The 16,207-nt window shown below is 36.4% G+C and overlaps 1 protein-coding gene across 3 annotated transcripts in view; it reads left to right on the top strand.

Moving 5' to 3' along the window:
* adarb1b (adenosine deaminase RNA specific B1b) overlaps positions 1-15,498 on the top strand; it is a 330,371-nt gene extending 314,873 nt beyond the window's left edge. For all 3 annotated transcript variants that reach the window (XM_061926523.1, XM_061926524.1, XM_061926522.1), the window contains 3 exons: positions 1,690-1,871; positions 10,029-10,207; positions 14,500-15,498. In XM_061926523.1, coding sequence (XP_061782507.1) covers positions 1,690-1,871; positions 10,029-10,207; positions 14,500-14,676 — 538 coding nt within the window. In that variant the 3' untranslated portion in view covers positions 14,677-15,498. The remainder of the gene's footprint in view (positions 1-1,689; positions 1,872-10,028; positions 10,208-14,499) is intronic.
* The last annotated feature ends 709 nt before the right edge of the window (positions 15,499-16,207 follow it).

Below are 16,207 nucleotides of genomic sequence, written 5' to 3'. Positions count from 1 at the left end.
GCAATTTTTTAAGAAAACGACTCGCAAGTTTAAAAAAAAGTCTTCAATTAAGAAACGATTTGCAAGTGAAAACTATTTTTTTTTTCCAATTAAAAAAAGATTCGCAAGGAAAAATAACGATTCTCTGTAAGTAAAAAAAGGACTCGCAAAAAAAAAACAATATTCTTAAATTTAAAAAAATTATTCGCAAGTGTAATTACATGTTTTTGCAAGTAAAAAAAGATTTGCCATCAAAGAAAAACAATTTTCATCAAATAAAAAAAAAACATTCACAAATAAAAAAAAAACATTCACAAATAAAATAAAAAAATGTCGTCAATTAAAAAGTAAAAACAAAACAATTATCTGCTAAAAAAAAAAAAACATTTGCAAGTTAAAAAAAAAAAAATGTTTCTAAAAGTAAAAAAACGGTTCGCAAGTAGTAAAATGATTCACAGGTAATAAAAAACAAAGCAATTTTCTTCAATCAAAAAAATTATTAGCAGGAAAAGAAAAACAATTCTGCAAGTAAAATAACAAATTGCAAGTAAAAAAAACAATTTTCTTGAATTTAAAAAACAAATTGCAAGTATGATAACAATTTTTTTCAAGTTAAAACTTTCACAGTAATATTCCACTCTGCGCGGAGGGACACGGGACCCACTCAAAAATTGACACTCAGGCCATGTCCACACAAAGAAGGATAGTTTCAAAAACACATATTTGGGGTTAAAACGATCTCCATCCACACAAATGCAGTTTCAAAACACATACACCTGCTGTCATGCACATTTTCTCCAATCAGAAGCCTGTTTGCAAAAGTCTGCATTTTTAAGGGCAAAAGTATGCGTTTGTGTGTGGACAAGAGGCCTAAACGCAGTGATAAGTATGCGTTTATTAATTATCTGTGTTTGTGTAGAAATGGCCTTAATTAGTAAACCTATTATCTTATTTCATATTCAATAATTATATCTAACCTACTTACAGTTTACCAGGATAAATCTTGTGAAATGATATGAAGGCATGTGTTAATCACAAAGGTTATTATCAAGGCTTATGTCAGGCTGATTACAAAAATAAATAATATTCAAGTATACTGAATAAGAAGGGACTTACAGTGCTAAAATAAATAAATTATAACTAAGAAATTTGAGCTAGATTAATAATAAATAATAATTTCTTAAAAAAAAAAAAAAAACTAAATAAAGCTTCACCACTTTAGTCATAATTTTTGCACTTAAGAAACTTCTGTGACTTTAGCTCCAGACTTCTTCTGTTTGTTTGATATTGCCATTGCTGCCACAAGTGGTGGACAAGTGTATTACAACTGAGTACCGCTGCAGATATTTTTGGGCGGCCCAGTAACAAACACTGCGGTAGAATAATTAAATTGCTCACATTAAATCAAATGCACTCACACAATCTTTCAGTCTGCCATTTAGAGCATTATGGACTAACCCTCATCAAGACACCTGATCATTTACCCGTGTAATTATTTCTTGTTTCAATAAGTACGTGTGCCGCCAATGTACATACAAAATGTAATCGTCCAAAAATTAAATGTAGTCTTTAGTCCGTAAATGATGGTATTCAAATCAAAATATGTTTAATTAGGGGAGCTGACGTCAGTCACTTTTCTTCTTTACTCTTTAAGATGAAGTCGTTGAAAACCGTGCAGCTGCTTCCTAACTCTGCGTTGTCCTGGTGCAGGTGGAATGTGGTGGGCATCCAGGGCTCCCTGATGAGCTACTTCACCGAGCCGATCTACTTCTCCAGCATCATCCTGGGAAGTCTTTACCACGCCGACCACCTCTCCCGGGCCATGTACCAGCGCATCGCAGACATCGAGGACCTGCCCCAGCAGTTCACGCTCAACAGACCTCTTCTCAGCGGTGAGACATTCCAGCAGCTTCTTGAGCACGTCAGCTTTAAAACGTTTATACGGGGGCCATGGCTGCTGTTTTATAGCATTTTCTTAACTTCACATTCCTACATTAGCGGTAATCCTGGGCTACTGACGAAAGGCTTTGTTTACCAAAACCGATATTTTAGGTTTAGATCTTGGCCGCCACATTGTTTTATTCAGTACTTCCGGGATTTTGCAGACTTTTTTTATTGCTTTATTTTGTTTTTGCGGCAAACGTTGCGATTATTTTTTTTACTTGACTTTATCAATATTTTAAGTGTTTCTTGTAACGTTAAGCTCAAAATGCACACAATCTAAATATTATATATTGATATTTTACTCATTTTATTCCACACAGACCTAAAAGTAGATGGCAGTAAAAGCACATCCTTTTTTTTTAAATTAATTATAACTACTAATAATAATGAATAAATTATATTTATATAGCGCTTTTTCACAGTTGTCTCAAAGCGCTTTACATTGAGAAAACCCATACATTCAAGCTTGGTGGTGGTAAGCTACATTTATACCAGTGTGGGTGGCACTGAGAGAAAGGTGGGTGAAGTGTCTTGCCCATTGGCCGCAACTAGGATGGTGGATGCCGAAATCGAACCAGGAATCCTTCAGTTTTTGGACACCCGCTCAACATCATTATAATTAATTATAATTATAAAAAGAAACACAACCAAAGTCTTCCTCATTGTCCACTGTCTTCACTTTTTTCATATTTTGTCATGGAATATATTTTTATTCCGAAATGGATGAATTAATTTTTGTCCTCAAAATTCTACACACAATACCCCATAATGGCAATGTAAAAAATATTTTGAAATTGTTGCATATTTATTTAAAGAAAAATAAGAATAATAATGTACATAAGTGTACATAGGTATGATTGCAATGTATTTGGGGGTTGTTAACACGTTTCTGGACGGCCGCTCCGTCCCTTAATAATTAGTTATACCGGTAATTGTAAAAAGAAACGCAACCAAAGTCTTCCTAATTGTTCGCTGTCTTCTCTGTCGTCAAAAAGTTGTAGACTGTTTTACACTTGAAAAGTGTTTGTTTATCTTAAAAATTAATATAGCCATGAATAGCGCTTCACTTTTGCCATATTTTTAATGGAATATTTATTTATTCCGAAATTGAATAAATTATTATTTTTTCCTCAAAATTCTACACACAATACACCTAATGACAATGTAAAAAAAATGTTTTTGACATTTTTGCATATTTATTAAAGAAAAATAATAATAATACAAATTGATTGATTGATTGATTGATTGAGACTTTTATTCGTAGATTGCACAGTACAGTACATATTCCGTACAATTAACCATTCAATGGTAACACCCGATTAAGTTTTTCAACTTGTTTAAGTCGGGGTCCACTTAAATCAATTCATGGTAAATAAGAAATCACATGTACATAAGTATAGTTTTAATGTATTTGGGTGTTGTTAACATTGTTAACAAGCTTCTGGACGACCACTCCACCCCATAATAATTTGTTATAATTATATTGTCTTCTCTGTCGTCCAAAAGTTGTAGTGTTTCACACTTGAAAAGTGTTTATCCATCTTAAAAATGTATTTATTTTTCCATATTTTGTCATGCGATATATATTTATTCCGAAATGTAATCAATTAATTTTTGTCCTCAAAATTCTACAGTCAATACCCAGTACATATAAGTATGACTGCAATGTATTTGAAGGTTGCTAGCATTGTTAAAAAGTTGCTGGACGACCGCTCCACCCCATAATAATTTGTTATAATTGTAAAAAGAAACGCAAGCAAAGTCTTCCTTATTGTCCGCTGTCTCATCTGTTGTCCAAAAGTTGTAGACTGTTTTGTTAAACACTTGAAAAGTGTTTATCTATCCTAAAAAAAATCATGTATTTTTCCATATTTTGTTATGCAATATATATTTATTCCGAAATGGAATAAATTCATTTTTGTCCTCAAAATTCTGCACACAATACCCCTTAAAGACAATGTAAAAAAACATGTACAAATGTTTGCATATTTATTAAAAAATAAAATAAATCACATGTATGTATAAGTATGAATGCAATGTATTTGAAGGTTGCTAACATTGTTAAAAAGTTTCTGGACGACCGCTCCATTCCATAATAATTAGTTATAATTACAAAAAGAAACGCAACCAAAGTCTTCCTTATTGTCTGCTGTCTTCTCTGTTGTCCAAAAGTTGTAGAGTGTTTTAAACTTTAAAAGTGTTTATCTATCTTAAAAAATAATGCATTTTTTCATATTTTGTCATGCAATATATATTTATTCCGAAATGGAATAAATTCATGTTTGTCCTCAAAATTCTACACACAATACCACTTAATGACAATTTGCATATTTATTAAAAAATTAAATAAATCACATGTATGTATAAGTATGACTGCAATGTATTTGGGGGTTGTTAACACGTTTCTGGTCGACCGCTCCACCCTATAATAATTTGTTATAATTACAAAAAGAAATGCAACCAAAGTCTTCCTTATTGTCCGCTGTCTTCTCTGTCGTCCAAAAGTTGTAGTGTTTCACACTTCAAAAGTGTTTATCTATCCTAAAAAAATAATGTATTTTTCCATATTTTGTCATGCAATATATATTTATTCCGAAATGGAATAAATTCATTTTTATCCTCAAAATTCTACACACAATACCCCTTAATGACAATGTAAAAAAAATATAGAAATGTTTGCATATTTATTAAAAAAGAAATGTATAAGTATGACTGCAATGTATTTGGGGGTGGCTAACATTGTTAAAAAGTTTCTGGACGACCGCTCCACCCCATAATAATTAGTTATAATTACAAAAAAAACGCAACCAAAGTCTTCCTTATTGTCTGCTGTCTTCTCTGTTGTCCAAAAGTTGTAGAGTGTTTTACACATGAAAAGTGTTTATCTATCTTAAAAAAAAAATGTATTTTTCCATATTTTGTCATGCAATATATATTTATTCCGAAATGGAATAAATTCATATTTATCCTCAAAATTCTACACACAATACCCCTTAATGACAATTTGCATATTTATTAAAAAATTAAATAAATCACATGTATGTATAACTGCAATATATTTGGGGGTTGTTAACAAGTTTCTGGACGACCGCTCCACCCTATAATAATTTGTTATAATTACAAAAAGAAATGCAACCAAAGTCTTCCTTATTGTCCGCTGTCTTCTCTGTCGTCCAAAAGTTGTAGTGTTTCACACTTCAAAAGTGTTTATCCATCCTAAAAAAATAATGTATTTTTCCATATTTTTTCATGCAATATATATTTATTCCGAAATGGAATAAATTCATTTTTATTCTCAAATTTCTACACACAATACCCCATAATGACAATGTGAAAAAAATATAGAAATGTTTGCATATTTATTAAAAAATAAATGTATAAGTATGACTGCAATGTATTTGAGGGTTGCTAACATTGTTAAGTTTCTGGACGACCGCTCCACCCCATAATAATTAGTTATGATTACAAAAAGAAACACAACCAAAGTCTTCCTAATTGTCTGCTGTCTTCTCTGTTGTCCAAAAGTTGTAGTGTTTTAAACTTTAAAAGTGTTTATCTATCTTAAAAAATAATGTATTTTTCCATATTTTGTCATGCAATATATATTTATTCCGAAATGGAATAAATTAATTTGTGTCCTCAAAATTCTACACACAATACCCCTTAATGACAATGTAAAAAACATGTAGAAATGTTTGCATATTTATTAAAAAACTAAATAAATCACATGTATGTATAAGTATGACTGCAATATATTTGGGGGTTGCTAACATTTTGAAAAAGTTTCTAGACGACCGCTCCACCCCATAATAATTAGTTATAATTACAAAAAGAAACGCAAGCAAAGTCTTCCTTATTGTCCGCTGTTTAAAAAAAAAAAAATTATGTATTTTTCCATATTTTGTCATGCAATATATATTTATTCCGAAATGTAATACATTCATTTTTGTCCTCAAAATTCTACACACAATACCCCTTAATGACAATGTAAACAATTTTTAGACATTTTAGCATATTAAGTAAAAAAAGAAAATACATCCCATGTATGTATAAGTATGACTGCAATGTATTTGTGGGTTGTTAACAATATGAAGCAATTGTTTAATTTGCATAATTAAAACAAAAATAAAAAAAATTGTTAAAAAAAAACGGGAAAAGCAAAACAAATTAGTTTTCAACTAAAGAATAACTTTCAAACATTGCTTATTGTTGGAGTCTGTTTTTTTTTATGTCGCAAGACAGAGTCACCTATGAGTGCTTTTGGATGGGTGAAGGGCCCTCAGATGCACCCGGCGGTCATCAGGAGGAGCGCTAATCTGCTTTCCAAAATTCATCACAAGACTTAATCTACACTGTTTTTTATAGAGTGTAAATACTCCCCAAATATAACAACACAGTCGCTAAGTTGGCAACACGGATCCCTTGTGCTGTGTCTTCTTATGCTCTGGCAGACCAGGTGCATTCTAATGTTAATTAATGAGGGCATCAAATCTTATTGTGGCGATCTGCACACATGTCTGAAGACACCTAATCCAGGAAACAGACGAGATCTATTCCAGGCTGAGACTGTCACCGTCATAAACCTTTATTAACTGTACAAGCAGTGTACCTCTCCCTCCCTGGATGCTGTCCACCTGGCAAGTAAAGGTGATAAAAAAATAAATAAAAAAAGGAGCAGAATTAAAAGCTTTTTCTGCTCTGCAGAGTTGGGAGCAGTGGGAGGCTGCAGCATGGCAGCCCTGTGGCGTTCATATCGTTTAAATCATTGACTCCGAAGAGTTTATTACACTCACACAGCACAAGGCTCGGGGATTTATGGTTTTTATATGTCTCCCATTTAGGCTGGTGAAATAGTGGAGGCCCGTGGCATTCAGGTGGTGCATGCTGGGTAGTCTCCAGTCCGATGAAAGTTCATATCACTTACATAATATTCTAATTGTGCACACTGGAATATACCGTTTACATTGCTAGTGTTACATTGTGGTCGCTTCCTTGCTTGGCACTCTGCATCAAGGGTTGGAATTGGGGGTTAAATCACCCAAAAGTGATTTACGGGCGCGGCCACCGCTGCCGCTCACTGCTCCCCTCACCTCCCAGGGGGTGGAACAAGGGGATTGGTCAAATGCAGAGGATAATCTCACCACACATAGTGTGTGCGTGACAATCATTGGTACTTTATGATCTTTTTAGTGTCCTATACCAGTGGTCCCCAACCACCGGGCTCGATTGGTACCGGGCCGCAGAAGATTTTTTTTTTTTTTTTTTTTTTTTTTTTTTTTTAGTAAATCAACATAAAAAACACAAGATACACTTATAATTAGTGCACCTCCCCCATTTACACTCATTCACACTCATTCACACAAAAGGGTTGTTTCTTTCTGTTATTAATATTTATGATTCCTACATTATATATCAATATAGATCAATACAGTCTGCAGGGATACAGTCCGTAAGCACACATGATTGTATTTTTTTTATGACAAAAAAAAAATAAAAAATCGGTCCGCAGTTACAAAAAGGTTTGGCACCACTGTCCTATACGATTCGAGTACTCGAGTACCGTATTTTTCGAACCATTAGGCGCACTATTTTCACACAAAAGGTGCACCTGATTATAAGGCACATCAAAGGGGTCATATTATGATTCTTATCTAAATGGAACACACTTCCTTAGCGGGGGGGTGTATATTGTAGCGTCCCGGAAGAGTTAGTGCTGCAAGGGGTTCTGGGTATTTGTTCTGTTGTGTTTATGTTGTGTTACGGTGCGGATGTTCTCCCGAAATGTGTTTCTCATTCTTGTTTGGTGTGGGTTCACAGTGTGGCGCATATTTGTAACAGTGTTAAAGTTGTTTGTACGGCCACCCTCAGTGTGACCTGTATGGCTGTAAAGCCGTAAATATTATGTGACTGGGCCGGCACGCAAAGGCAGTGCCTTCAAGGTTTATTGGCGCTCTGTACTTCTCCCTATGTCCATGTGCACAGGCGTTTTAAAAAGTCATACATTTTACTTTTGAAAACCGATACCGATAATATTGAAACCGATACCGATAATTTCCGATATCACATTTTAAAGCATTTATCGGCCGATAACATCCCTAGTTGTTTGTTTTTTCTATTTATGAAAAGTTTTTCAATTTGCATTTTCTTGCGTTGTAGTCATACCAGACGCACGAATGCGCTGGCGATGCCATCCACAGTCTCGCGCGATGACTGTGAAAGTGAAAGAAAAGTGTCAGAAAGTGTGCATATGTTTCTGTTATCTAGATTGCGATTCAAAAAAGGTGTTACAGATTATAGATGTGCGCTGCTGGTACAACACATCGCACACAGGTAGGAGCATGATAACGTGCAGAAAATGCACATGTTATGCACGCAAAATCCTCATTTAAATAAGGCGGTCTGCACCTCTTTTCAATTGCACATGCAGTCTTAGTAGATCACGTGCAACACACCCACTCATATTTTTTGCATACGCCCCGTCCAGCACGTGGTGTTTGGATCTTAGTAAATCAGGCCTTTGTCCTTGTACACACACAACAATAATACCTGTATGTTGAAGCCCTTCGTAGCTTACCAAAGTCGTACTAAAACATTTTGACAGGTTTTTGAGCGCCGTGTGTAATGTTCTATATTTTCAATGAAACATCAAAGTTTTGGTGTTGCTTGCTTATTAGCAGTACTTGCTTGCGTCATTTATTGAACAGGCGTCAACCTGCAGTCCACCCGTATCTGTCAGAATAATTGTATCTGAGTTATCACAAAACTTTGTGTTGCCATGAGTTCCCGGCGAGAATGCAAAAGCTGTCTTTGATCCTACCAAGAAGAAGGCTTGTAAAACTCCACTGTGTAGGATGGGGAGCAACATGAAGGTGTTCTGTTTCTTTGATGTATTGGAATCCACAGAAAGATTTTGTTTTGACCCGAGAACTACAAAGCGGAGAGAAAGCAGGATCTGCCCAAGTTCCAGGCACCTCTTCTTTGAACTCTTTTACGACCTCCTCTATGAACTCTTTTACGACCTTTTCTTTGAACTGTTTTGTAATCAAAGGTGATGGCTGTTTACGACCCTGTCCCTTTAGAATCAGCTGTTGCCATGTAATCAGGGAAAGTCCAAATAAAAGAGGAGGCGTACAATCTTTCGGCAGAGCGCAGTGACACTGTACAAGGGTACAGGTTTACGCGTTTCTCCTCACTGAGCCAAATTTAATTCTGTCTCTGTTTGATTCCTTGCTTCTTGTCTTGTTTAATAGATGTCATCACCTGACAGTATCTCTTATGTGTGACTGCCATCTACCGGTCACACTTATCATTACACCATGTACTAAATAAAATTGCTTCGAGGTCGGTAAGCACAACCAGAATTCATATGTACATTAGGCGCATCAGGTTATAAGGCACTACGTAGATTTTTGCGAAAATGTAAGTATTTTAAATGTGCTTTGTAGTCCGAAAAATACAATAATTGCTGTCAGGTTCAAACACTGATGACATCAATTAAACACACAAAAAAGCAAGGAATTAAACAGAGACAAAATCAAATTTGGCTCAATTGAGGAGAAACGTCTGGGCTGTACTTTTGTACAGTCTCCACCACGCTCTGACGAAAGATTGTACGCCTCCTCTTTTATTTGGACTTTCCCTGATTACATGGCAACAGCTGTTTCTAAAGGGACGGGGGTCGAAAACAGCCATCGCCTTTGATTACAAAACAGTTCAAAGAAAAGGTCGGTTCAAAGAAAAGGTCATAAACAGTTCAAAGAAGAGGTCGTAAAACAGTTCAAAGAAGAGGTTCCTGGAGCTTGGGCAGGTCCTGCTTTCTCTCCGCTTTGTAGATCCCGGGTCAAGACAAAATCTTTCTGTGGATTACAACACTTCAAAGAAACCGACGCCTTCATGTCGCTCCCCATCCTACACAGTGGAGTTTTACAAGCCTTTTCCTTGGTAGGATCAAATACAGCTTTTGTCCTCTCGCAGGGCGAGCTGAACTCAATGTAACACAAAGTTTTGTGATAACTTAGATACAATTATTCTGACAGTTGCATTTCAGAAAGTTGGCGCCTGTGCGAGTTCTTTCTATGAACTCCTCAATGTTTGTTCTTTTGCAGGGATAAGCAATGCAGAGGCCAGACAGCCTGGGAAAGCCCCCAACTTCAGTGTCAACTGGACAGTGGGGGATCAGGGCCTGGAGGTGATCAACGCCACCACCGGCAAGGACGACGTAGGCCGAGCCTCGCGCCTCTGCAAGCACGCCCTCTACAGCCGCTGGGTGCGCCTACACTCCAAGGTACGCCCTTCCGCTTGGTAACCCCCCTATTAAAGAAAGACGACAACAATTGTATGCAGAAACTAACCAACGTTGTCTAGGTACAGAGATTATAAACTAAAAACTGTTATTGTTGAGTCCCATCACTTTTTGAGGATACACGGCGAGAAGTTCTAAAAATAAACAAACATGCCAAAGCTAGCTTCTCCAAGATCTTGGCACATATAAATAGATAAATAATAATAAGTTATAATCCTTTGTGTATCAGCTAAGACTTGATGCATTTATAATCACATTTAATTGAATAATGACCGGTTAAATAATGATTTAAATGCATATTCTGGCTACTTTTATATTGAATTTGTTGGCAATTAGAAAGGGTTACTTGCATTATTATTATTATTATTATTATTATTATTATTATTATTACATTAGTCCCTAAATTGCTCTAAAATAATGCTGACACTAATATAATTTATAACAATAATTTGCGGGACAATATATCGTCCAGAAAAATGTGTTATCGTCCCAGACCTACTCCTACTCATATATCTGCTAATCGCTATCTGGCAATTAGAGTGCTAATTGCTAGCTATCTGAAATGTTAACAATTAGTGATGTCCGATAATGGCTTTTTGCCGATATTCCGATATTGTCCAACTCTTTAATTACCGATACCGATATCAACCGATCTATACTATATTATTCTATATTTTTTTCCTTGCCCTTATGTGGGCTTTGTACCGAGGATGTCGTTGTGGCTTGTGCAGCCCTTTGAGACACTTGTGATTTAGGGCTATATAAATAAAGATTGATTGATTGATTGATTGATTGATACAGTCGTGGAATTAACACATTATTATGCCTAATTTGGACAACCAGGTACGGTGAAGATAAGGTACTTTTAAAAAAAAATTATAAAATAAAATAAGATAAATAAATTAAAAACATTTTCTTGAATAAAAAAGAAAGTAAAACAATATAAAAACAGTTACTTTGAAACTAGTAATGAATGAAAATGATTAAAATTAACTGTTAAAGGTTAGTACTATTAGTGGACCAGCAGCATGCACAATCATGTGTTCTTACGGACTGTATCCCTGCAGACTGTATTGATATATATTGATATATAATGTAGGAACCAGAATATTAATAACAAAGAAACAACCCTTTTGTGTGAATGAGTGTAAATGGGGGAGGGAGGTTTTTTGGGTTGGTCCACTAATTGTAAGTGTATCTTGTGTTTTTTTATGTTGATTTAATAAAAAAAATTTAAAAAACGATACTGATAATAAAAAAAAAAACCGATACCGATAATTTCCGATATTACATTTTAACGCATTTATCGGCCGATATTATCGGACATCTCTATTAACAATAAAATGATGTAGTTTTGTATTCATATTTTTTTAGGAATGATAGTACTTCTTTTTTTTTCCGAGCAGATACAGATACTGAAGACCTATGCCGATAACTTATTTATATCTATTACTGTAGAAGATATGTAGAATATATTTATATTATTCATATATTATATATTATTTATATAATATATTATATTATTTATTATTATTATTGTCTATTGTGAGCGAACTGTGGTGCTGAATTTCCCCCAGGGATCAATAAAGTACTTTCTATTCTATTCTATTGTTTTTTAAGTGTAAAAGTCAAACAATTGTGGATTTGACAAACTGTAACTGTAGATGTATCCTACACAAATATGGTACAGTAATAGAGACAAAATATATAAATCAGTGAAGTTTATGGCCTGACTAGGGATGGTATCATTTACATTTTCACTGATACTCGTACCAAATCAGTACTTTAAAAATGGTGCGGGTGTTTAAACAGTACCTAAACTGGTAGATAAAAAATTTTAAAAACATGCAATTGTTTGTATTAAAAAACAACAACAACAACAAAAAATATTTTTTGTTTTGGGGAATTTTGTGGCATTTAAGTTGAACTGACTAGTAATTACAATACATCAATTAAATGATAACTATTTCATTAAACAATAAGCAATTAAATCTACAACAAATTGTCATCATTATTACAGAGACCGAGAACATAGATAACGTGCAAAAATGACTCATTTGAGTTGTAATGTCTGATGGCGATCACTCCAGCAGCACTGAGAGCAGACTAATACCGTATTTTTCGGGCTATAAAGCGCACCAGCATTTAATCCGCACCCACCAAATAAATTAAAAAAAACAATATTATTACATATCTTAGCCGGACAATAAGATGCAGATATACACAGGTACGAAAGATTTTGTAAATGTTTATTTACATACCAAGCGGTGTCTGTAACACGGCAGTAAAACGGCTGATCAAACAAAATAGAAGTTGTTGTCATGGACCCACAAGCTGTGGAAGTTAGCTCCCCAATCATATAAAAACAAAAAGTTAAAGTACCAATGATTGTCACACACACACTAGGTGTGGTGAGATTATCCTCTGCATTTGACCCATCACCCTCACCCTCTGGGAGGTGAGGGGAGCAGTGAGCAGCAGCGGTGGCCGCACCCGGGAATTATTTTTGGGTGATTTAACCCCCAATTCCAACCCCTTGATGCTGAGTGCCAAGCAGGGAGGTAATGGGTCCCGTTTTTATAGTCTTTGGTATGACTCAGCCGGGGTTTGAACTCACAACCTACCGATCTCAGGGCGGACACTCTAACCACTAGGCCACTACAGAATCAATAACTCCGCAGTGACGTCTTGGAGAATTTACGAAACTAAAACAATGCAAAAAGAAGGCCATTATAAATTAATAATACCAACACAGACACCTGTAAACGTGTTAGCATATTCGCTAACGTCCCTAGCTTGATTACATTAAAATAGCATGTACAAATAAGCATGAAAACACTCCTACAGACATCGCGCATGGGACGGTTTAGTAAGTATGAATTGTTTTAGCTATATTGTAAAACTTACAAACATTGCTCGGGGTGATGAACTAAGAACCCTTTCGAGCAGAAACGCTATGGGCGAATATGCTTCCGGTTCAAGGCACAAAACAGAAAGTACATTTTAAAACCGCAAAACTCGTCAAAAAGATGGTGCCGTAGCACAAACAATAACACACCTTTTCAGTATCCCTGTAGGTGTTATTTCAAAAAAGGTTTTGTTGGATACAAAATATTATGGCCGTTATATAAGCCGCAGGGTACAAAGCGTGGGAAAAATTTAGCGGCTTTTAATCCGTAAAATACGGTACCTATACGTAATGTTGCAATTTTCAAATCAAAAGCAATTGACTCAAAAAATGCGTCAACGTATGTGTGGAGGGAAAGTGTAGTCAGCGCTGCTTGTAGGAGGAAAAGTCACCGCCGCTGTCCATGGTACTGAAGACAAGCACCAGCGGGCAGGGGCGGGGGCATGTGCTGACGGCGAGACACAGCTGGCCGGTGATTAGATTTCACAGGTGGTACGTGTTCATCTAATCATCTGTTGTCTTTAACAGTAAGCAGCCGGGGAGCAGAGGGAGAGAGAGGATTGGGAGTGACGGCAACGTCACGACGTGCTGAAAGACATTTTGGAAAAACTTGTGACAAAAACATTAAAACTTTGTTAAACCTGCACGCTTGGCTCTACAGTGGAGTTGCTAGGAAGCAAATTCCACAGTATGTTACGTGAGGCTCCACTTTTCCAAAAATGTGCTATCCGAATGTTAATATATATTGGCTTTGCTATTGACATGCTACTGATTAGCATTGTCAATTCAAGCTGGTCATTTCAGCGCCTCCAAATGTGTTAATGAAGACTACAACTAAGAAGCACATTACAATCAAACAGCTGGTGTGTAATAAGTACTTGCAGTATTAACACTTTGTAGGGCGCAACAGACAGCAAAGCCCGAACAAACCAACACGACTACTGTACACTACAGCCATCTAACGTCTTGGCCTTGCAGTTATCCTAATCAGCTCATTTTTTTCAATGTTTGATTTTAGTATTGTTGCGTCAGACCAGTTCTTCCTCCAAGGGAATCTAAGTTACTGGTCAATCCCAAGTTCTTTCGATGACATATATGCTGAGTAAGAAGGACCATCAAGACAGAATTGGAATATTTTCAATTTTATCCCAAAGCTTTGGGAGATCAGCTCCACAGTATCAAAAACAATTAATATTTATAAACGTACACAAAAGTACTGAAACTTGAGTGCAGGTATCGATTCCCAAGTACTGGAAGTCTGTACCGTATCGGTTCAAATGTGAACGGTAGCCTTGCCTGGTGTGATTCTGTACACAAGACGTCGGTGTTGATGCGTGTGTCCCTGACTTGTCTCCTCTCTAACCAGCTGTCCTCCGTGTTGCGGATCAAGGCGCCCAAGCCCGCCTCCTACCACGACGGCAAGCAGGCGGCCGGCGAGTACCACTCCGCCAAGATGGCGCTCATCAAGGCGTTCCACAAGGCCGGCCTGGGCGCCTGGGTGAAAAAGCCCATCGAGCAAGACCAGTTCTCGCTCGGCTCCTGAGGGGGCCGTCTTTACCGAGGGATTGTGACCCCCCCGCCCCCTCCACCCCCCCACTCCTCTAAGCCCCGCCTCCCCTGACCCAGGTTTGAAAGAAAGACCCGCCCGCAGGTGACTGTCCGTGTTTGCACGCACTTTCAATCAACGTGCATCCTTTCTTAAAACATCTGGAAAATGAACCTCGCCGTCGTGTGTTTTCATGTTGTGTTTTTTTTTTTTTACCGACACGCCGGGTTGCAACTGGAGTGTGTAGAAGACATTGTGCGTTTGTGCATGTTTGTCCTATGAAACCCCCGCCTGCAGACGCGCAGGCTGAAGAGAACCTTTCCGTGTCCCTAATCACGACGACTCTTGTTCTAAAACGTAGTGCCAGGGGGGGAACAAATTAGTAGTAGGAACTAGCGATCTTAGTAACGTTTCTTAAAAACGACAAAGGTAGGACTTTTGTTTTGTTTTTTAACTTTTGGGAACAAAAGAGAGTTTTCATGTAGACTTCTGAGTTGTTGTGATCGTGTGTGGATGTACTTTTAAAAAGGGGGAGGGTCTTAAAGCTTTTATTTATTTTTTTTATTTTTTTTATTTCCTGTCAGTGTTGGCATGTGTGAGGCACAGTTAGGTATTCATATGGCCCCACTCCTGGTGGATATGCTGGAAACAATGGAAAGCGCCACTCTACATAGTTAAAAGTTGGAATTGCAACAGAACGCATTTTAAGGCGTTCGACGTTCTACTGCAGGGGTGTCAAACGTACGGCCCTAGGGCCGGATCAGGCCCAGTTTGCCAAGTATAAAAATTAACCTGACATTTTTGAATGAAAATAAACACTGGTGTCCACTGGATGTCGCAATAGCAATTCTTTGTATCGTTGTAGATGATGCTACATATGTACAAAATAAACCACATGATGTTAGTACATCAGTCGAGGAAAATGATCAAACTACATCAATAATATACTGTAATTTGATTTTGATATCATTTTTTGATAACACTTTAGTATGGGGAACATATTCTAAACAACAAAGACTTAATTTAGAGTTATTTGGACACTAGGGGAACATATTTTAAATAACAAAAACTTAATTTAGAGTTATTTGGACACTAGGGGAACATATTCTAAATAACAAAGACTTAATTTAGAGTTATTTGGACACTAGGAACATATTCTAAAAAGCAAAGACTTAATTTAGAGTTATTTGGACACTAGGAACATGTTCTATACAACAAAGACTTAATTTAGAGTTATTTGGACACTAGGGGAACATATAAGTAAAGACTTAATTTAGAGTTATTTGGACACTAGGGGAAAATATTCTAAACAACAAAGACTTAATTTAGAGTTATTTGGACACTAAGGGAACATATTCTAAATAACAAAGACTTAATTTAGAGCTATTGGGACACTAGGGGAACATATTCTAAGTAACAAACTCTTATTTTTGAGTTATTTGGACACGAGGGGAACATATTCTAAACAACAAAGACTTAATTTAGAGTTATTTGAACACTAGGGGAACATATTCTAAGTAACAAACTC

This window comes from Nerophis lumbriciformis, linkage group LG31, assembly GCF_033978685.3.
Source record: "Nerophis lumbriciformis linkage group LG31, RoL_Nlum_v2.1, whole genome shotgun sequence".
Taxonomy (NCBI): domain Eukaryota; kingdom Metazoa; phylum Chordata; class Actinopteri; order Syngnathiformes; family Syngnathidae; genus Nerophis; species Nerophis lumbriciformis.
Note: the sequence above shows the minus strand (reverse complement) of the source record. Positions and strands in the feature narration are given on the sequence as shown.